A 22,532-nucleotide genomic window follows, 5' to 3' on the forward strand; every position below is an offset into this window, starting at 1 on the left:
TAGCTATAGTTTGTTTTTGCTGGTGACAGCTGCTGCTTTAGAGGATGCTCTTGGCTATGCTCTGTGAATGGCCTTGTCATGAACACTTTCTGTTTGTCTCCTCCCTTGTAGTGCGAACTGTTAATGCTCAGTGGGGCCCCAGGGGAGGTTGGCTCTGTGCTCTTCTCCCTGTTCTGGTCCGTCCAAGGCAGCCTGCTATCCTGGTGCTACCTGCAGCTGAAGAGCACGGACTCTGGAGCCAAAGATCTTGCCGTGGACCTTATTGAAAAATGTGAGTTTCAATATAAAATCCATGAAAACAGATGGCGTTTGGGTTTTGACTCTGAGTGTATGTTCTCTTCTTTAGTAACTCATGCATTCAGTGTGCATATGGCTTTCTTCATTATGATTCAGATTCTTGGACTGGTTTGCTCTAATTAAAATAGAATTCAACAGCATGTCTTTTTGTCCAGAGTTTCCTGTCTGAGCGTAGTGGTATGCCTAAGTATTTCTGTTGTAGAATTAGATCATTTCACAGCCTAAACATTGCTTTTGCAATCATATAGCACTCTTATGTGATGTCTCACTGTTCAGGAGAGTCTTTCCCTGTTTTAATCAAGTCATCTAAAAATGAAAGTCTTGAATTTTAAAAATCTAAGCTGTGTGAGCATTGCTGTGACCGTTGCTGATCACTGAGAATAATTAGATTCACGTTCTTTAAACTCACAGGAAATTATATGAAACCCAACGGGTGCTGACAAATTACACGTGGAAAATTTAGTACCATCAAACTTGGTCCCAGCAGCTGTGACGAAAACACTTATATTGGGTCCTGCCACCTAGAGCTTGGCCTGTTAGATTGGTATACCTAATGCATGGGCTCATTGTAAACAGAAGGAAAAGGAGAGGCTGACAGCTGGGTTAGTCAGGCATGTAATTTCACTTCTACAAGTGCTCCTCCACTTCATCAAAAGACAAAAAAAAAAAATCCCTTTAAAAGTAGAGTCTTTTACCGAAATCCGCACTGCTTCTTCCTCCGAGAGGAATCATTAGGACGGCACTTGATGGCCTTGTGGTCTTCGCTGTGGAATCCCCTCTGCAGCTTCTGGAGTCTCTTTATTCTTGTCCGTGGTGATAACTAAGCATGTGACATTTCTGCTGTATAATATATTAATTATTTCCTTTGTTTTGGTAGATGTGGGACAGTTTCTGGCAAGCATGAGAGTGATTTTGGAATCCCTTTTGTCACAATATAATGGAAAAACCATAGTAGAAAGATTATGTAATTCAGTATTTTCAATGGCAGCTCGTCAACTGGTAAGAAAAACTAGCAGCTATTTGTAAAGAACCGGAAGGGGGTTGGGGATCTGCATCCCCAGGCTCAGCCTAAGGTGGACGCTGAGTGCTTCATCCATCTTCCATTAGGTTATCTTCCTGCTGGACTTCTGCACTTTAGACATCCCACACTGTGTACTCTTGAGAGAGTTCAGCATCCTCACAGAACTCCTGAAGAAGCTCTGTAGTGGCCCCGAAGGAGGACTGAGGAAGGTAACTTGAGTTGGCACTTGAGCCACCCTGTGTTCTCTCTCAGGAGTGATGGGACACACTTAGTGAAGTGGACCACAGACTGCAGATAGGCACAGCCGAGGAGCCTCTAGAAGGCTCTCTTGATTTTATCAGCGGGCTTGCCAACAAGGCTGAATGCCAGTCCAAGTTGATGTGGCCTGGTCAGCGTTAGAAGGGAGACACAGAGAAAGAGCTGTAGAGATGAACCTCATCACTTTATAGTTGATGAAGTTATATAAAAACCATGTAAGTGAATGACGAAATTAAAGTCCAGAAGAGAAAATGTACGTTGAAAGGCAGATTAGAAGGTTTTGTCTTTAGAAGAAATTTCTCCCTTACTTCATTTTACATACAGAACCTTTAGTCACTGTCTCGTGTGAGCTTCATAACAACTCTGTGGCAGTAGAAAAGGCATTTATATTTAATAGGTAAAAAACCAAAGCCCCTGCCGCCCTGCTCAAAAAAAAAAATAAATAAAGGGGTAGGAGAAGAAGGGAGAGTAGATCCAGATTTGCCAGCGTCCCAAGTAGGAATGTGAGGTCTTTAAACTCCTCATTCAGTACTTTTTCCACTGGGAATTCACACTGGTGATGATTGTAAGTAGTTCTGTCATAGTTAAAAGGTACAAGCTGGTCACAGTTTTTGTGTGTAATAAAAGCACATCTGCTCGGCTGCATGCTGGATGTGTGTTGATCTGTCTGTGAAGATGGGAATGTCAGGTTTGTCTTCGAGCCCGCCTGCTGGTTTGTGCAGGGCTATCAAGCCCGTCTGCCGGGAGCACTGATAGAGAAACAGTCTGCTGCATGTGGCTAGGCGTCGAGTGATGGAACCTTTCTTTCCCCCGGCTCATTTGTTATCATAGCTGGATGTTGAGACCTGGCAACAGGAACAGCCTGTGGTGTTACATACATGGACTAAGGAATCTGCCCACAACTATGAAAATAATTGCCATGAGGTATCTGTCTTTGTTAGTCCAGGGGCAACCTATTTTGAAGTGGAATTCGATGACAGGTGTGAAACTGAAAAAAGGTAAGACCTCTATGTTCTTTCACCCCCAAGCGGTAATAGGTCAACAGTGAGAGAAGGAAGCTAATAGAGGTTATGCTTTCACAGGTATGATTATCTGGAATTTACCGACGCTAGAGGTCGGAAAACACGCTATGACACAAAAGTTGGCACTGATAAATGGCCCAAGGTGAGTGATAGTCCCAGAAAGAGGTACCTACTTCTGCACCAATGCTTTTCCTTTTGTCAGCCTTCAGGGGGCAGTAGAGGTAAGGTTTTTGAAGGGAGGGAGGCATTTATGTTACACTTTTGTGAAAGGAAGGATTTATATCCGAGTTTGACCAGCTATAGTCTGTCACCTGTTTTGTAAACAAATTTTTTTGGAACACAGCCATGCCTGTTTATCGTTTATAGCTGCTTTGGCACTGCAGTGGCAGAGTTGAGTAGTTGCAGCAGACAGCAGCAGTATTCTGCCAACTCTCCTTCATGGGGTGTGGCTGTGCGCGGTCTGTTTCTGTTACCCCTTTGTACGTTTCTCCGTTAGTCATTTTGGACGTGTGGAAATAGAGATCAGTTTTAAACTGAGATGTGTCTCATCATGAAGAGCATGCTGATTTCTGAAGCACTCCTCCTCTAATCTGCCTGACCACATGATTTCTGTTCATCTCTAGAAAGTGACCTTCAAGGCCGGTCCTCGGTTGCAGTTCCTCTTTCACTCTGACAGCAGTCACAACGAATGGGGCTACAAGTTCACCGTCACTGCCTACGGCCTGCCCGATGTTGCCGTGTCTTGGGGGCTGGATTTACAACTCCTTGTCTCCCGGCTGATGGGACGCCTGGCTTCCCAGTGCATGGCACTCAAGTCTGTGCATCGTAAGTCCACATCCCTGTTCCTTCCCTTCTTACAACCATGGTGAAGTGCAAGATGCGTGCTTGCCCTCTTGTAGGTCGTCTCCACTTAATGGCAGGGGGTTAATAATACTCCCTTTCAGTTCCCTTTAAACCAAAAGAATAAAGTGTCCACTCAACACCATTGTCATGAAGCTCTTTGCCTTAGACTTTGGAACATAGCACGAAGGATCCCATGGGTTCTCTGTCTATGGAGGATAACGGCTTTTTTTTGGCAACATTGTCATTTTCTTGTAAGTAGGTGTAGGTATAGTCCAACCAAAAGGCAGGAGTATAGAATAAGTTGATTGCATATCCTTTAAATGTGTGAATATTTATGTAAATATATGTAGATATGTGACTATGGATTTTGTTTTAAAGTGATTCATTCAGGGCTGAGCAAAGTGGCTCATGCTGGTAATCCCAGCACTTTAGGAGGCCAAGGTGGGAGGATTTCTTGATCCCAGGAGTTCAAAACCAGCCTGGGCAGCATAGTGAGATCCCTGTCTTTACCAAAAAAATGTAAAAATTAGCCAGGTATGGTGGCACATGCCTTTTGTCTCAGCTACTTGGGAGGCTGAGGCAGGAGGATCACTTGAGCCCAGGAGTTAGAGGCTGCAGTGAGCTGTGATCATACTGCTGCACTCCAGTCTGGGTAACAGAGAGAGACTCTGTCTCTTAAAAGGAAAAAGATGTGTTCAATTTAGTTATTTATTTAATTCTTCCAGGGAACAAGAATTGCAGAGTAAAACTTTCTACTGTATTTTATTTATTTATCATTTCTTGAGTTTTTCCAATTTTAGACGTAAAATATAGAAAAATTACGTAGTGGAAAAAAACAAAGGAAAATAGATCATCCTTAATCCTAACACTCAGAAGTAACTAATTTTTTTTAATATTTCTCCAAGAAAGAAAGAAATAACTATTAGCATTTTTATTTCCACCTATTCTTTTCTCTATACCTATTTTAAACACATGTCTGCTGGATATTTATCATTTGCTACAGAATTAAGTTTACAAATTGTGAATGTTTTTCCATAATTAAGTGTTCCTGAATGGCCTTGTGTTATATGCCAGAAATGGTTCATATCCTGTTTTCAGCTCACTATAAACAGATTAGTCATTTCAAAGGTACCTTGTAACTGAAGGTGTTCCACAGAACCGCAGTATTTCAGGACTTGCTGCTTTAGCTTAATCTGTGATATGTGTTTACAAAGTATCACAATTACATTCTGGTACGTGGGTAAATTTTCTCTAACTTTTAATAGTATCCGTGTTTTTTTTTTAACCTTTTCTTTCTCATTTCAAAGATTCTCAATATATTAAGGCAAAAATAGAACTCTCATATGTCTTCTTCTCTTTCTAGAGTTAGGAAGTAACATGGTAGTACCTCAGGCAAAAATGGCATTAGTCCTAAGCTCCCCGCTGTGGAAACCTGTCTTCAGGCATCAGGTTTGTCCAGAGTTGGAATTAGAAGCAAGCTGGCCCACTCACCCACACCGGAATAGTAAGGAGGTATTTACTCTTCTATTCTCTTTCTATTTAGACTGGAAACTGCCTACAAGTATTTATTAGTTTAAGTTATAAACACTTGTGTTTCTATCTTACTACCCGTATTAAGCAGTTAGCTCCTTGAGGTCAGAAACTATACCTTGTTAATTTGTTAACGCCACTGTGTCCCACAGGGGCCAGTGCGCAATATGTGTTCAGAAATACGGAATGCGTGACTTAGGTGAAATGTAGGAGGTGCTCAGGAAATCTCTGTTGATGGAGTTATCAGGCAAACAATTGAGTGTACTTCTAGTGCCTGCTGAGTCAAGCTTTAGAGGAATGATTTGTGCTATACCTTTTGTTCTCCTTAGAATTACAGCACATGATTTAGGTGCATAAGATTTTAAAAACTAGAAAGTTTGCCCTGTCTTTATTTTTCACCTCTCCTTTCCTCTATTTCTGTATTCTACTTTTCTTCCTTCCCCTCCCTGTCCTGCCCCATGTTATTTAGTAGTTAATTGCCAAATCCAGTGGCTCTTCCTCAGCTTCTGTTCTCCTTGCCTCTGTTAAATTTGGCTCCTTCAGACCCTCTCTTCTTTGGATCCATGCTAGTCCACTGTCTTCTCTTACATCTGACTGCCCACCTGCCTCCTTCATTGACTTTTCATATTCCTCCTTCCCTAAAGGGTAGGCTTTATTCAGGCTTTCTTCCCTTCCCCACAGCCCACCAAGACTTCATCCTCTCCACTTTCTTCTCCTGTCACATTGCGGCACTAATTCCTAATATCAGTCTCCAGGTCTGGTTTTCTCCCCGCTCCAAGTACCTGTTTCCATCTTCCTGTGAGGCATTTCCATTTAAATGTCCTGACGCCCCTTAACTCAGAAGTGTAAAACCAAAGACTGGTCACTTCTGCAATGGTCATTGTTTCCCCAGGCCTGAAGCCACTGCTCCCTAGCATCCCCTGTCCTCACCTCTCTCCCCATTCCTGTCCAGTCAGCTTGCAGGTCCTGTGGATTCTTCCTCATGATGTTCATCTCTGTCCTGTCCTCTGTCTGCATCTTTATCCGGGCCCTCATTCGCACCTGCCTTATGACATTGGTACCTACCAAGTTTTTTTTTATAATCACTGCATTATCTTGTCATTCCACTGCCAAGCACCATTAATGGCTCCCCATTGCCCACAGGGTGAAGTCTAACTCCTCAGTGTGACAGTCAAGGCTCTCTGCAGTCTCCTTTCACCTTACCTATCTGACTCTAGTTCCCATCACTCCCCAGCTGAGACTTCAGGCCAGGTCAGTCTCCCCACTGACTCGTAACCTCTGCTAATGGTTATGTTCCTCAGAGCCAAATCTGCCAATCCTTCAGGGTCCAGGCCAAAGCCCATATCCTCCAGGAGGCTTTTCTTAATTACTTTAACCTGCCAGGATCTCTCTCCTTTGAATTCTCAGCACTGGGTATCCCTTCTAGGCATTTGGCACTTGATAATCTTTTGCTTTACGGGAATGCTAGTTCTAATGCTTTTAATGTTTTATTTATGTTTATCTTTTTTTTTAACTCATATCTCTGTCTGGTCTTCCTAAAATAGATTTAAACTTCCGGAGAGTGTTCACTGTGTTTTATACTTCTGCTGTGGCATAATAGTTTGCTCAATAAATTTTATTTTTTGAATGAACGTGTTAAATGTGATGGGTTTATTTTTTGTTTCCAGGTTAAGAACATTCCTGACGACCCCTGCCGCCATTTTCTTCTTGATTTTGCCCAGTCAGAACCTGCTCAGAACTTCTGTGGGCCATATTCAGAGCTTTTCAAAGGATTCATACAGGCATGTAGAAAACAGGCCCCAAAGACAGATATAGTTGCTGGTTCCACTATTGATCAAGCTGTGAACGCCACCTTTGCTGCTCTGGTGTATCGCACTCCAGATTTATATGAGAAGCTGCAAAAATATGGTAACTTTATTACAGGGAATATTTTTGATCTGAAGGCTAATTGCTAAGTTTTAAGAAAGCCTATCTTAAGTGAACATTTAAAATATTTTAAAATATAAACACATTTCTATAACTGTAAACACCATCTTGTTAGTCCTACTTTGCCTATTAAAAGATGCATGGCCAGTTTATGGTTAGCAGATTGTAACGTGTGGCACCTAACCTTGAGTTGCAAAATTAGCAGGTAAATTATCTTTATCCAGAATTCTCATGGAAAACTGCCGAGAAATTTAATGGAAAGAAACCTTAACTTGGGTCCTGGTCCCAGTGCAAAAACTCAAAAGTTGTGCGGCTTCAGGTTAATCAGACGACCTTTCTGCACCTCAGTTTCTTTATCTGTAAAATTGGTTTAAGGGTGATTCGCTCTAACATTCCAAGAAATTCCAATTAAAATCACAAATGTTTAAGTTCTTGAATGTAGTAATAACCAAGGAGGAAGCTGTAGGTATTAACTATTACCTTTAGCTAGCTTGCAGCATCTTCATAGCATCACCCCGCTAGGTTTCCTTTGCTGATAACCTCCTCGCCATCTCTTTTCCTCATGTCTCTTAGGGATGCCATCTCTGTATTTACCCTGCTTCCCTGCCGCCTAGCAGGACCCACATGGAGGGAGAGTCTCTCTCTACCTTCATACTTATTCAGGGGAAAACTGTTTCAAACCCCACCTAGAGATAAGGCATGGGTTTCCCTAATCACCTGGCAGGGTGTGTGTTCTCCACGCAGTGCAGGTGAAAGAAGCAAAAACAGAGCTTCCTTCCATAGAGTGGGTAATTGACTGTTGCTCATTTTGTTTTATTTTATTTTATTTTTTGAGACGGAGTCTCACTCTGTCACCGAGGCTGGAGTTCAGTGGTGCGATCTTGACTCACCACAACCTCCACCTCCCGGGTTCAAGTGATTCTCCTTCCTCAGCCTCCCGAGTAGCTGGGATTACAGGCGCCCGTCAACACGCCTGGCTAATGTTTGTATTTTTAGTAGAGACGGGGTTTCGCCCTGTTGGCCAGGCTGGTCTCGAACTCCTGACCTCAGGTGATCCGCCCGCCTCGGCCTCCCAAAGTGCTGGGATTACAGACGTGAGTACGGCGCCCAGCCTCATTTTGTTATTATTGATATTTTTATTCCTACCACCTTTATTGCTCAGTTCTTTGGATCTCACATTGCAGAATTTATTTTCTGATTGTTAAAACATCTTGATTACATCCCCAAATCTTAATATCTCCTTTAAAAAGCTGCTCAAATAAACAAAACTGCATTGAGACATGAGTGATTTATGGAGACAAATGTCATATGGAAGAGTTTTTCTCTGCTGAGGAATCGAGGGGGTGATGTAACCTGTATGATTTTGGCGGGGGGGAAGTCAATATGTATTATTGTAATCAAATTATAGTAAGAAAGCTGGATAATCTTTTTACTTGAAGGAATTTTCAGTAGAGGGATAAAAGCCTGTGGGTTAAAAGCTGAGAAATGGAAGGCTTCCTGCTGTGGGAAAATTCAGGCTGTGTTCAGATACCACATACCTGTTTGCAGAAGAGAAAACGCATAGTCAACTGTGGGAACTCTACAACTGTGGGAACTCGGAATGTCTTGCTGTACACAGGTTGTTTCTAGAATGCCTGCCATTGTTGGTTTGAAGGAGGCCGGGCTTGTCTTAGTTTTTTCTGTCTCTGCCTTTATGATATAGATATTGATATAGATATTATATGTCTAAGGACTGTTTCTGAGTTAAGACCGAACTACTTTGAGAATGGTCTTTGTCTAGCAAATTTGCTCATCTTTGTCTAAAAATTAGTCACTCTTTGGGGTTAGAAAGGGTGGGGAGGAGTTTTTCAACTTGAATATAAGCTGCTTGAGGGCAGGAACTTCGTCTGTTTTTCTCAGCATAGTATTCCCAGTGTCTGGTGCAGCCCTGGCGTATTCCAGGGCTTCAGGAAATACTTACTGCATTGTAACATAGATGCAAAAGAGAGCTTCACGCTGTTCTAGTGTATTATCTTTTGGGTTTTAGCTGAAGAGAAGGGGCAAGCCTCATAGATCTTTCTTTAAAATTTTTTTTGTTAGGCTGGGTGCAGTGGCTCACGCCTGTAATCCCAGCACTTTGGGAGGCCAAGGCAGGCGGATCACCAGAGGTCAGGAGTTTGAGACCAGCCTGGCCAATACGATGAAACCCCATCACTACTAAAAATACAAAAATTTGCCAGGCGTGGTGGCAGGTGCCTGTAATTCCAGCTACTTGGGAGGCTGAGACAGGAGAATTGCTTGAATTGCTTGAACCCAGGAGGCAGAGGTTGCAGTGAGCCAAGATAGCGCCATTGCACTCTAGTCTGGGAAATGAGCAAAACTCTGTCTCAAAAAAAAAAATATATATATATATATTATTTTTCTAATCATAAAAACCTGTTTACATAGAAACCTAAGTATAGAAAAGCTTAAAATAATTATCAACTACAGTCTCACCACTTAGAACCTTTATGAACGTTTTTCTATTTACCTGGACTTTTATGTAGGTATATTCATATGTATGTATATTTGTGTATATATATATATATATGTATATATATGTATCCATACACATTTTATTTTTTTGTTTGTTTTTAGAGACAGGGTCTTGCTCTGTTGCCTAGGCTAGAGTGCAGGGGCACAGTTGTAGCTCACTGTAACCTTGAATTCCTGGTCTCAAGTGATCTTGCTACCTCAGCCTCCCTAGTAGCTAGGACTACAGGTGCATGCCAGTGTGCCTGGACAATTTTTTATTTTTTGTAGAGACAGAGTCTTGCTATGTTGCCCAGGTTGGTCTCGAACTCCTGGCCTCAAGCAATCCACCTTTGGTCTCCCAAAGCACTGGGATTGGAGTTTGAGGCTGCAGTGAGCTATGATGGTGCCACTGCACTCCAGCCTGGGTGATAGAGTAAGACCCTATCTCTTAAAAAAATTTAAACAATAAGAATAATAAAAATAAAAAGTGCTGGGATTATAAGCATGAGCTGCTGCACTTGGCTTCCATGTTTTAAATATATAAACTCTCTTTAAATAAGATCATTTTGTTTATACTGTTTCATAACCTGCATTTTTACTTAATATACCATGAACTTTCTTCCATATCAATAATTACTTTTTTACTCACTGTTAATATTTTAAAATTTTTACTTTTAGTATTTTTTATATCTTTTAATATTTTACTCACTTTTAAAATTATTTCCATTTTAGAAATTATTAGTTTGAAAAAAGTTAGTTTGAAATAACACAAGAACCCACACAGGTATTTGTGGCTTAATTGAATATTTTTTTCCCTAAGTCTCTCTTACCATCGCCAATGTGTGATTGTCAGGAGGACTTTTTCTGTACTTCAGCAGATTTAGATTTTTTGTGCTTAATGTTGCAGTAGTGAGTCGTGTCTTTTGTGCTTAATGTTGCAGTAGTGAATTGTGTTACCTGAATGTAATCTCCATCTCTGCTTCTTTCCCCAGTCAACAGTGGAGGCAAAATAGCCCTGAGTGAAGAGTTTGCCCAGGTTTATTCCTTGGCAGATGGGATTCGAATATGGATGGTAAGATTTTCCTTTGTATGTGATTTTGCTATATTTTAGGTTTTCTACTGTGATATCATGGAATTAAGATGAATTGTTCTCTTCTCAAGAATATAGCTTTAGGATTTCTGTTAAGCTAAAGTTTAGTGACATGAATAGATATAAAATAATTTAAAACCCTTGAAATTATAGTCTAGACAGTTGAAAATAGAGGAAACAGGATTTAGTTGAGCCCTCTTTACATCCCTTCATGGAACTCCATAGAGTTGGAGGAACAGCATTGCTTTAGATACTGGGTAACCGTGGCCAGTTTTAGGTCTCAGCATCACGTAGAGATGTCCCCTCATTCAGAGTAGAATAGGATGAAATTTTGGTTCAATCTGCAGCAGACTGGGTTTATGACCCTAGTAAGACTCTTCATTTCTCTAGATCTCATCTGCTTCTTTATCAGTACTAGATAGGCTTTAGAAAAAGCCCCCTGCAGCACCAGTGTTCTAGAAATTTTTAAGTAATAAGGTTATGGGTATTACAAACCCCTCTAAATGGTACAACTGTAAAGTACTCTGTGGTCTCAGTGCTGTGTGCTTTTGAAGTAGTTTGCCATGGCTGTCCTTGCTTCCCTGCCTGGGCAGCATAATGATGTGGCTCAAATTCTCCCCTAGTTAGAGATGAAGCAGAAGTCCCTGATGAGCCTGGGGAATGAAGCAGAAGAAAAACATAGTTCAGAAGCTACTGAGGCGAACCCTGAGAGCCTGGGTGAGTGTGCTAACACCAGCTGTTGTCCCTGAGCCTTCTGTTTTCCTTTTAGAGCCTGGAAAACCAATTACTCACCTTCTAGATTATCTTAATTGAGGCAGTGTTGACCTAGGGAAAGTAATACAGGTGCTAAATATAGTATCCAAGAATGTATCATAAGTAGAGAAAATCCCAAAAAGGAGTAATGTTTTATTGACCTGCTCCAAATGGAACATCTTTCTAATCACTTCTCTTAGGAGGCATCAGGTGCTTTTTGAGCTACATCTTTTTTCTTTTTTGAGATGGAGTCTCGTTCTGTCTCCCAGGCTGGAGTGCAGTGATTCAGTCATATAGCTCACTGCAGCCTCCCATTCCTGGGCTCAAGCAATCTTCCCGCCTTAGCCTACCAGGTAGCTGGGACATCAAGCAGGTGCCACAACACCTGGCAAATTTTTTTTTCCTCTTTGTATCTCCCTTGTTAAGCAATTAAAAACATTTTTTTTTTTTAGAGTTGGGGTCTCACTGTGTTGCCCAGGCTGATCTCAAATTCCTGGCCTCAAGTGATCCTCCCACCTCAGCCTCCCAAAGTGCTGAGATTATAGGCATGAGCCACTGCACCTGGCCTTGTTATGATTTTAAAGTGTGCTCACACTGAATATTCAGTGAAATTAAAGAATTACTATTTTTTTTTAATATTATGGTGGTTTTTTTTTTTTTTTTTTTTTTTTTTTTTTTTTTTTGAGACGGAGTCTCGCTCTGTCGCCCAGGCTGGAGTGCAGTGGCACAATTTCGGCTCACTGCAAGCTCCACCTCCCGGGTTCATGCCATTCTCCTGCCTCAGCCTCTCCGAGTAGCTGGGACTACAGGCGCCCGCCACCACGCCCGGCTAATTTTTTTTTGTATTTTTAGTAGAGATGGGGTTTCATTGTGGTCTCGATCTCCTGACCTCGTGATCCGCCCACCTTGGCCTCCCAAAGTGCTGGGATTACAAGCGTGAGCCACCGTGCCTGGCCTATGGTGGTTATTTTTTAAAACTCATATATTTTTAAGAGAAATATGCTAAAAATTTTTACAGATAAAATAGTGTGGTGCTGGAATGTATGTGGAAATAATCCAGGGAGTGGGCAGTTGGCGGGGGTGAAACAAGATTGGCCATGAGTTAATAATGATGGAAGCTGAGTGACAGGTACATGGAAGGGTCCTTATGGTATTTTCTCTATATACATGTTTGAAAACATCTACGATAAAACTTTTTTTAAAAAGTTTTTAAAAAGCTCACGCCTGTAATCCCAGCACTTTGGGAGGCCAAGGCGGGAGGATCACTTGGGGTGATACCTCAGCGTGGGTAACATGGTGAAACCCCATCTCTATAAGAAATACAATAAATTAACCAAACATGGTGGCACACGCCTACAATCTTATCTACTTGGGAGGCTGAGGCTGAAGGATTGCTTGAGTCTGAGAAGTTGAAGCTGCAGTGAGCCGAGATCATGCCACTGCATTCCAGCTTGGGCGACAGAGTGGGACACTGTCTCCAAAAAAAAACACAAAAAACCAAAAATCGAGAAAGTGATACACATATTTACTGACAGAATAGAAGAACAGAATCAAATTTTATCTCATTACAGAAATCAAAATCTCGCCAGGACTATCAGCACTTTTTTTTTTTTTTTACTTTAAATTCTAGGGTACTTGTGCACAACGTGCTGGTTTGTTACATATGTATACATGTGCCATGTTGGTGTGCTGCACCCCATAACTCGTCATTTACATTAGGTATATCTCCTAATGCTATCCCTCCCGCTCCCCCCTCCCCCATAATTTTAACTTTTTCTTTTTCAATTATGATTCTTGTTTGCATCTAGCAAAAGAGTGTATTGAGAAGAGTCTTCTATTACTAAAATTTCTGCCCACGGGCATAAGTTCAAAAGAAAGCTGCGAAAAGTTGGAGACTGCCGATGAAACCAGTCATCTCCAGCCACTCGACAAGCGTCAGAGGACAAGCTCTGTGGTGGAAGAGCATTTCCAAGCCTCAGTATCTCCCACTGAAGCAGCACCCCCTGCCACAGGAGACTGGAGTCCTGGCCTGGACACCCAGCCAAAGCTGCTGTCCAGCAGTGGCCTTCCTGCTGCAGACGTGTCCCCTGCCGCAGCTGAAGAGCCCTTGTCACCTTCCACACCCACCCGCCGGCCTCCCTTCACCCGAGGGCGACTCCGGCTGCTCTCCTTTCGATCCATGGAGGAGGCCAGACTGGTGCCCACAGTGAAAGAGAAATACCCTGTGCTGAAGGACGTCATGGACTTCATTAAGGATCAGTCGCTCTCGCACAGGAGGTAAGCCAGTCGTTACCTTCCTGTTGCTTTCTCTTTTTAAGCCGTGGGTACCCAGTCTAGTCAGACGCTTGAAGTTCATGTTAAAAATGAACAAATAATATTTAGGATAGATTAAGACTTGTTTTAGAATATCCAAGAAAAGTTTTGATTTTTTTTTTTTTCTTTAAAGAAGTAATTTTTGGGTGGGCACGGTGATTCATGCCTATAATCTCAGCAGTTTGGGAGGCCAAAGTGGGAGGATCACTTGGGGTCAGGAGTTCAAGACCAACCTGGGCAACATAGTGAGACGCACCCCCCGCCATCTACAAAAAATTTTTTTTAAAAATTAGCTGAGGCTGGGCGCAGTGGCTCACACCTGTAATCCCAGCAATTTGGGAGGCTGAGGCAGGCGGATCACCTGAGGTCAGGAGTTCGAGACCTGCCTGGCCAACATGGTGAAACCCCGTCTCTACTAAAAATACAAAAATTAGCTGGGCATAGTGGTGGACGTCTATAATCCCAGCTACTCAGGAGGCTGAGGCAGGAGAATTGCTCTAAGTTGGAAGGCGGAGGTTGCAATGAGCCGAGATCACGCCACTGTACTCCAACCTGGGCGACAGAGCAAGACTCTGTCTCAAAAAAAAAAAAAATTACCTGAGTGTGCTGGCACCTGCCCGTAGTCCCAGCTACCTGGGAGGCTGAGGCAGGGGGATCACTTGAGCCAGGTAGGTTGAGGCTACAGTAAGTCATGATTATGCTACTTAACTCCAGCCTGGGTGATAGAGCAAGACTGTCTCAAAATATATATATATTTTTTTTCATGTAAGGTTTACGTATTATACTGTTTATAAAATGTATCTCAAGAATGTACCATTAGAATTTTAAAAGGAAGCATTTTTTTGGTAGCTGCCACTTATAAAATTGTCTTATTTTAACCCAGGGAGAAATTTGGATTTGGTATTTTCTAGAAACGTGGCTGTCCTGTGTTACCCAGGCTGGTCTCTGCCTGGGCTCAAGGAATCTTACTGCATCAAAGGGTTACAGGCATGAGCCACCACACCCAGCCAGGATTTGATATTTTCCAACCAAATTATTTGTTCATAGGCCTACATCTCTGGAAGTCTTGCATGTTTAAGTTAGTGAGGAATTTCCTGTCCTAAGAATTAAGGCTTTGTCTCTATGGAAAGTGAAAATATCAATGTTCCTTTTTAATTCATTAAGTTACTGAATAACTTAATGAATTAAATGAATAATGAGTTGTTGGACTTCTGGACAGTTGGCATGAACTGATTGGTAGTGCTGCTGAGTGATGACTTAAAAATAGTAAAGAGGTATTGGTACTCCTCCTACATGGTGTTTGTAATACCTCACAATAGTATTTCCTCTTTGATATATGGCATCAGGGCTTTGGGGGGGATATTGTACTTCTGCCCCAGCTGAAGAGTTTTCTGGGTGTTCCTGACTTGCATTGTGTCTCCAGTGTTGTGAAGGTTCTTTCCCTGAGGAAAGCCCAGGCGCAGAGCATCCTGGAAGTCCTGAAGATAACTCAGTACTGTGCAGAATCCCTTGGGCAGCCCCACTGCTTCCATCCACCTTTCATACTTTTCCTGTTGGAGCTTCTGACCTGCCAGAAAGATTTTACCAAGTAAGTACAAAGGACAGGTCCAGAAGGAAAACAACAAAGATCATTGTAAATAAATCCTGATTGTCTTCTCTAATTAATAGCGGCATCATTTCTATGTAGGATACAAATGTACATTTTTGGTTAATTCATTCTCTCATTCCAAGGAAACATGGGTTGTATACTTTTAATATGTAACTGCCGGGAACATGTTTATTCCTCCTGGTGAGTTGATCAGCCTTACTTTACCAGATGGTGAGAATTGCATTCCTCATATACTTATTCATCATTTGGCTCCTGGAAGCTGTGAGCTAAATATAAGGCTTACAGAAATGATATTAATCTGAGTACCTCAAAAGGTGGTTCTTAAGATTAACTCAGTAAATACCTTTTGAGTGTCTAGTGTGCTAGAATGTCTTCTGGGTGTTATGCAGCAGTAGACAAGGCAGATTTTACATTATATTGAGGGGAGAGAGAGACAAAAAAACAAATAAATGAAAAAATACCAGATAGTGGTATTGTTATGTGGTGATTAATACAGTGACCTAGTTTGGATGGTCAGGGAAGGCAGGCTGAGGAGATGAAAGCCAAGAGGTGAATGACCAGCTAAGATCAGCGAGAAGAGCCTTGAAGGCAGAAGGAACAGTGCAAAGGCTGCAGAATGGGGAGTTAGTCCAAGGAACAGAGAGAAAATCAGTGTGGCTGAGTGACAGGGAAAATGGGATGGGATAAGGTCAGAAAGGCAGGACCCTTATCACTATAAAGTATTTCAATTTTATACCAAGTTGTAGTTGGGAAACCACTGGAGATTTTGAAGCCCAGGAGGATCACACTTTGTTTTATATTTATAAAGGTGCCCCTGGCTACTGTGTGAAAAGGGGTGGAAATAAGAAAAGCAGTTAGGAAGGAGTCTGTGGCAGTAGTCCAGGCAAGAGATGATGGTGGTTTGATCCAGAGAATAGTACTGGAGATGGGGAGGAAAGGATGAGATTCAGAATGTATTTTAGAGGTAGAATTGTCAGGATTTATGGATGGATAAGATGGAGAGGGTAAATGAAGGAAAGGAATCATGGGAAACTCCTAGGATTTGGGAGTGAGCAGCTGGTGGACAGTGACGCGTTTTACTGAGGGAAAGAGTATGGAAGAAACAGATTGGGGTGAAAATCAAAAGTTTTGTTTTGGCCATGTTAAGCTGGAAATCTTTTTTGTAAAGATACCAAGTAAAGATATTGAGAAAACAGAGGTCAGCGTTTTAACTAAAGTTACGGAAAGAAGTCAGGACTAGGGATAGAATTTGGATGCAGTTGGCAGGTAGATGACATTTAGAGCCATAAGACCTCCTAGAAAGAGTGCAGAGATGGACAAGAAGGGGCCTAGGACTGAGCCTTAGGGACACTTTTTTACTTAGAAGTCAAGCAGAGAAAGGAGTGTCAGCTAAGGAGATCGAGAAGCAGTGGCCAGTCAGGTAGATCAAAAACCAAGGGATGCTGTTGTCCCAGAAGTCAAGAGAAGAATGGATCTCAAAAGATAAGAATGTCAGGTGAGTGCCCTTCCTGGGGGAAAAAAAAAAAAAAAAAAAAAGATAAGAATGATCAGTTGTGTCAAATGCTAATGTGAGAGTTTGAAAGAGATAAAAACACCCTGGATTTGGCAGCAGTCTTACTGGAGCCTTTGGCCAGAAGGCCAGTGAGAATGAGGGTGATAAAATGGAGAGACTACAGATACTTAGTTTAAGAAATTTGGCCTCAAAGGGAGCAGAGAAACGGGGAAGTTTTTGGAGGGCGGTGTGAGGTCAACTGAGGGTTTCAAAGAGATGTAAGAGTACTTCTGTATGTGGGTGGGAATGAATCAGTGATAAGGAAACTTGATGCAGGAAGAGAGGGGATAATTTGCAGCAGCAGTTGTATAAGTTAAGAGATTGGCCTTTGATTGAACCAGGGAGGCTCTATCTGTAGTAGCGGGGGAGATAGGACATACAGTGTCCACAAGTTGGCTGGTAGATATTTGGTGGTGCAAAGGTAAGGGAATTCCTATGTGATTGTTACCTTTCTTTCTCAAGATACCTGTTTCTCTTTTAAAAAATAAAATATAAGGATAGTCATCAGAGAGAATGGAAGGATGAGAAGGAGGTAGTGGTGGCATCAGGAGAAGCAGGAAGGGGTTTTTTGGTGGGGGTGGGGAGTTGGGTTTTTTGTTTGTTTGTTGTTTGTTTGTTTTTTGTCTTGAGACAAGAGTCTCGCTGTGTCGCCCAGGCTGGAGTGCGGTGGCACGATCTCGGCTCACTGTGGTCTCCGTTTCCCAGGTTCAAGTGATCCTCCCGCCTTGGCCTCCTAAGTGTGTGCCACCACGCCCGGCTAATTTTTGTATTTTTAATAGACACCGGGTTTCCCCATGTTGGCCAGGCTGGTCTTGAACTCCTGACCTCAATTGATCCGCCCGGCTCAGCCTCCCTAAGTGATGGGATTACAGGTGTGAGCCACCATGCCCAGCCTATGGGAAGGTTTGATAGTAATGAAAATTGAGAAAGCCAGTCTACTGAATTGCCTGACAATCTTGAGGGCTTATTTGATCATTATGGTTGTAAATTTAAAGTCATACTAGTCAGCTTGCTTGTATGGTGTTTCCTCCACAACATTCAGCTGTTTTGATATAGGAATAAGATTTCTCAGGCAAGTACATGGAGGAAGGAAGGGACACGGGAGTTAGTGTTTGCTGAGGTATGATTATGGGCCATGGAATCTAAGCTGAGAAGGGAGCAGAGAGAAAGCACGGCCGCAGTAGTAGATGGTTAACATGAGGCAGCGTCCTGTGCTGACGCCCCCGGTATTGAAGAAAGGGCTGCTATTGGAGTCCTACCTGGGTGAGCAGGAGAGCTGGGGTCAGAGTAGGGTGCTCTGGCATCAATGTATCAGAGATGATGTCATCACATGATAACAAGGTCTGGGAAATGACCATCAAACCGGGATGGCTAAGGGCATGGAAGAGAAGATCATTGGAGATGCAGATGGCAGAGAATTGAGGGAGAAAGGAATGGAGACATCATTTTCATGGATGTTGAAGTCACCAAGATGGCCAGGATCATGGTAGAAAAGACAGTGAGGTTGGTGCCAAAGTCATCAATGAAGGGAGGCAGAGGGGTGAGCGTGATTGTGTGGAGAGGATCAAATGAGATAATTTGTGAAAAATACTTAACACAGTATCTGGCACCCAAGTAGTGGTGGGAGGGATGGGTTTATATTCACAAACAAGATAAATAATCTCATCTCCATGTTTCTGGGTAACTCTCTTGAGCCAGTCAAAGAGATTCACTTGCTGTTTTGTGCGTTACCTTCTATAGGTATTATATTTGTATTTACTTAAGTTCCTGTGCCGCTTTGTTCAGCTTACTGCCACTTGCTCTTTTTCATGTAAGAAATCATGATTATTATTAAGAAAAAGATGTTCCGGCAATTAAGTGAATTAGTGATTTCCTCTGTTTCTAGTTATTTTGGACACCTGGAAGGCTGTGGTGCTGAGCTACACAAAGAAATTCGAGACACTTACTATCAACTTGTTCTGTTTTTGGTCAAAGCAGTTAAAGGATTTAGTAGCCTAAATGACAGGTACTGGATAACTTTATCATTTCTAGAGAAAAAAAATGTATTTTTTTCTGATTATAAAAGAAATATATGTTCACTGTCAAAAATACCAAAAAGCACAAAGAATAAAATAAAAATAACCTCTAATGTTACCACCTAGAGAGCTAATCACTAACGTTAACTTATTCGTATATTTTCTCCCAGTCCTTTTTCTGTCTGGTGTGTATATTTTCTTTTTAAGGGGTTGAGTCTGGGTTTTTCTAAGAATTTATAGCCTATTATTTTCTGTTTTGGTATGTTAGGGTTTTTTTGGTTTGTTTTGAGACAGGGCCTCATGCTGTCACCCAGGCTAGAGTGCAGTGACTCAATCGCGGCTCACTGCAGCCTGGACCTCCCAGGCTCAATTGATCCACTCACCTCAGCTTCCTGAGTAGTTGGGACTACAGGCACATGCCACCATGCCCGGCTAATTTTCTTTATGTTTTGTAGAAATGGGATTTTGCCATGTTGCTCAGGCTGGCATTGAGCTCCTGGGCTCAAGCAGTCTGCCTGCCTCGGCCTCCCAAAGTGCTAGAATTACAGTCATGAGTCACCACGCCCAGCCAGTATATTATGTATTATGTGCAGTTTGAAAACTGGAGTATAAAGCCATTTCCCAGTCCTCTTAGTAAATGGTTTAGACATAAGCCTTAAATCAAATGGTTCTTCTGTAAATCTAAACTGCATAACCTTGGCTAATTTGGAGCTGGCCCTGATCTTGCAGTTTATCAGAAGGTGATTTTTACTTATCAGTTCTTTACCATAACATACCCCTATGGTGGTCCTGGCAGGGTGGAAACCTTACTTTACACCTTTCAGAGTTATTTTGCTTAAGCTTTGAAGAATATTTGTGTGGAGTATGAGGAATTTCAAAGGAACCCAAATCAGCAATGTGAAGTTCCCTTCTGCTTTCAATCGCAAACCAGGTCACCTACTTGAGTTGCTTCTGTTGCCTCTGTTGGTAATAAGCAGCTCTGCTAATGGTCACTTTCATGGCCCCTTTAGGTCCTTGCTCCCTGCCTTATCCTGTGTTCAAACAGCCCTGCTTCATCTTTTGGATATGGGCTGGGAACCCAGTGATCTCGCCTTCTTTGTTGATATTCAGTTACCAGATCTCCTCATGAAAATGTCACAGGAAAATATAAGTGTCCATGACAGTGTGATCAGGTAAGAGCACGGTCCTGCGCTCTGCAGTTCCTAATGTAGGTTATGAAACGCAAGGAACGTAGTGGGGGTGTTAAGAGCACAGACTCCGGAGCTAGACTGTCTGTGTCATATCTTGGCTTTGCCACATCCTAGCCGAGTGGCCTTGCGCAAGTCGTATAATCCCTCTGTGCCTCAGTTTCCTCATCTTCAGAGCTGGAGATAACAATGGTGCTGCCTCCGAGGCTTGTTGTGACGAGTACCCAAGTTACATATTTCAGTGTTAAGAACCGCGTCTGGCATGCGGTAGAGCTGTGTACATTGGTGGTGGTGATCTCGTGAGCTCTGAGGCCGAGAACCCTCTGCATTTTGGTGATCTTAGTATAGCTTGTTGCATTGGGAAATCCTTTTCCATAATTTTTGTTACATGTATGTGTTATGTTGGCCACTCTAACTTCTTGCACATTATAAGGACCTCAGTTAGAAAAAAATCATGTAGGAACGGTTTTTTCCTCCGATTTGGCCCGTATCTCTCTTCTCTGCTCAAATCCACTTCCCTATTCGTGGCCATTCATGTGTAGAAAAGAAAGAAGAGGAGAAGGGGAGAGGGAGTGCACTAAGAGGAGAGAAGTGAATGAATGAGTCAACACCAGGACAGTCTCCACTCTCTTAGGAGAGCTGTTCCAAGGGAAAAGGGGACAGAATTAGAGCTGTCTCTTTAGTTCACAAACCTCAGCCGTTGCCTCGCTGTTAGAACTCCGTTGGTAGAGACAGGGGGCAGCACTGGGGGGCATCAGCTTGTGGATCTTGGCTGTGGGCCTGCTCGCAGTTTCTCACTTTGTCTCCCTGCATGCCACAGTCCTCAGGGAAGGAAGCACGTCCTTTACAGCAAGCCCTCGTAGCACCTAGCGCAAAGCTTAAGTATGAGTATAGGCCTAAAACCATTTTGTTGGAATGCATGAATGAATGAATGTGTATTTATAGCTTGGTAAATATTTTGTATTTGCTATTAAGCAAATCTTTTTCTGTTTAAAGTTCTGTTTGTTAAAACAAGCTGTAAACGGAAATTACAGAAATTTACAATTTTGCATCCGAAAGGAACTTATAAGATTATCTACCTGAAGCGCTTTATTTGAAATGAGGAAACTGTCTATGGCCATACCACCCTGAATGCACCTGATCTCGTCTGGAATGGGGAGACTGAGGACCAGGGCTGAGTCATGTGTCAAGGTCTCACAGCAGCTGGTGGTAGAGCTGAAGTCACGGTGTCTCCTGATTCCCTTCTCATACTGATTCCACCAGGATATGCTGAGCGTGTCTAAATCAGACTAAAAAAAAAAAAAAAAAACTAACTTTATTTGGCCCTAGTGCCTGGCACATAGTAGGTTCACCATAAATGATTGTCCAGTGGAATTATGCCATGTGGTACAACCTTTCAAACTCTTAATCTCTCATCCCTTATCGTCTACTCTGGAAAGGGCTTCTCCTTCTTTCTTGGCATATATCTGCCAAATATTTGACAAATCCTGGGGCTTTGAAAAGCAGTTGACCTTTCCCTCTCAGAAGTTAAAAAATGTCCGATATAATAGACCTATAGACACAGAGTCTGCTAACCGGTACTTTCCTTGGTGATTGGGAGAGGCATGCTTTTCTCTCTTTATGTCCTTCTTTCAGCCAATGGAGTGAAGAAGATGAGCTTGCTGATGCCAAGCAGAATTCAGAATGGATGGATGAGTGTCAGGATGGCATGTTTGAGGCCTGGTATGAAAAAATAGCCCAGGAAGATCCAGAGAAGCAGAGGAAAGTAAGACCTCTCAACTAGAGTACTCTGAAGTGATTTGCTAGGAGTTTGGAGAGGAGAGTTTGCCTGGGGGGGTGCTGGCAGGCTCTTTCCTGAGAGGGCTGCAGGTGGCATTCAATACCCTAGCGAAGGGGTCCCCAAGTGCTGAATGCAACCAAATGCAGGCTAGTGAGCAGCGGGCAAGTGAGGGAGGCTGAGCTCCGCCTCCCGTCAGATCAGCTGTGGCATTGGATTTTCACGGGAGCATGAGCCCACAATAAACTGTGCATGCGAGGGATCTAGTTTGTGCGCGAGGGATCTAGTTTGTGCGCTCCTTATTAGAATCTAATGACTGATGATCTGAGGTGGAAGTTTCATCCCGAAACCATCCCCCACCCGGTCCTGTGCAGAAATTGTCTCCTACGTAATTGGTCCCTGGTGCCAAAAAGGGGGATTGCTGCCCTAGCGTCTGGTGTTTAACCTTTAACCTGAGGGGCTGTAAATCCTGATTTGACTACACTCAGAGTGGCTCCCTGCCATAGAGCTAGACTCATTGGAAAATTGGCTCTTAAATCTGATGTACAATATGAGGTGCCAATTTACTAATTTACAGTGAGAAATAGAATTGCTGGAGGGCCTGGGCTCTAGTGTCCTTGGAGCAGCACATTCTCTTCCTGTGGACAAGCAGCGTGGGAAGCCACGTTTCCATCAGAAGGCTGCCTGGTGAGCATGGGAGCAGCCATATATATAGAGAGGGCATCAGAGCTGCATGATTCAGATGTGCAAAGGCTCAGGCTCAGGCTCAGGTAGCCCACTGTGTCCATCTCCACGTCAGGTGTTAAATCCATCGCTACCACATGTGCCAAGCATCTGCTGCCTCAG

General features: G+C 42.7%; 1 protein-coding gene across 6 annotated transcripts in view; it reads left to right on the forward strand.

The window, feature by feature from the left end:
- ZZEF1 (zinc finger ZZ-type and EF-hand domain containing 1) overlaps nucleotides 1–22,532 on the forward strand; it is a 136,676-nt gene that overhangs the window by 63,219 nt on the left and 50,925 nt on the right. For all 6 annotated transcript variants that reach the window (XM_055257868.2, XM_055257869.2, XM_063629624.1 and 3 more), the window contains exons 19-33: nucleotides 112–271; nucleotides 1,175–1,296; nucleotides 1,405–1,527; nucleotides 2,408–2,574; nucleotides 2,659–2,740; nucleotides 3,222–3,423; nucleotides 4,805–4,953; nucleotides 6,639–6,879; nucleotides 10,383–10,462; nucleotides 11,104–11,197; nucleotides 13,042–13,510; nucleotides 14,970–15,134; nucleotides 18,593–18,712; nucleotides 19,733–19,894; nucleotides 21,545–21,674. In XM_055257868.2, coding sequence (XP_055113843.1) covers nucleotides 112–271; nucleotides 1,175–1,296; nucleotides 1,405–1,527; nucleotides 2,408–2,574; nucleotides 2,659–2,740; nucleotides 3,222–3,423; nucleotides 4,805–4,953; nucleotides 6,639–6,879; nucleotides 10,383–10,462; nucleotides 11,104–11,197; nucleotides 13,042–13,510; nucleotides 14,970–15,134; nucleotides 18,593–18,712; nucleotides 19,733–19,894; nucleotides 21,545–21,674 — 2,466 coding nt within the window. The remainder of the gene's footprint in view (nucleotides 1–111; nucleotides 272–1,174; nucleotides 1,297–1,404; nucleotides 1,528–2,407; nucleotides 2,575–2,658; nucleotides 2,741–3,221; nucleotides 3,424–4,804; nucleotides 4,954–6,638; nucleotides 6,880–10,382; nucleotides 10,463–11,103; nucleotides 11,198–13,041; nucleotides 13,511–14,969; nucleotides 15,135–18,592; nucleotides 18,713–19,732; nucleotides 19,895–21,544; nucleotides 21,675–22,532) is intronic.

Source organism: Symphalangus syndactylus, chromosome 20, assembly GCF_028878055.3.
Source record: "Symphalangus syndactylus isolate Jambi chromosome 20, NHGRI_mSymSyn1-v2.1_pri, whole genome shotgun sequence".
Taxonomy (NCBI): Eukaryota; Metazoa; Chordata; class Mammalia; order Primates; family Hylobatidae; genus Symphalangus; species Symphalangus syndactylus.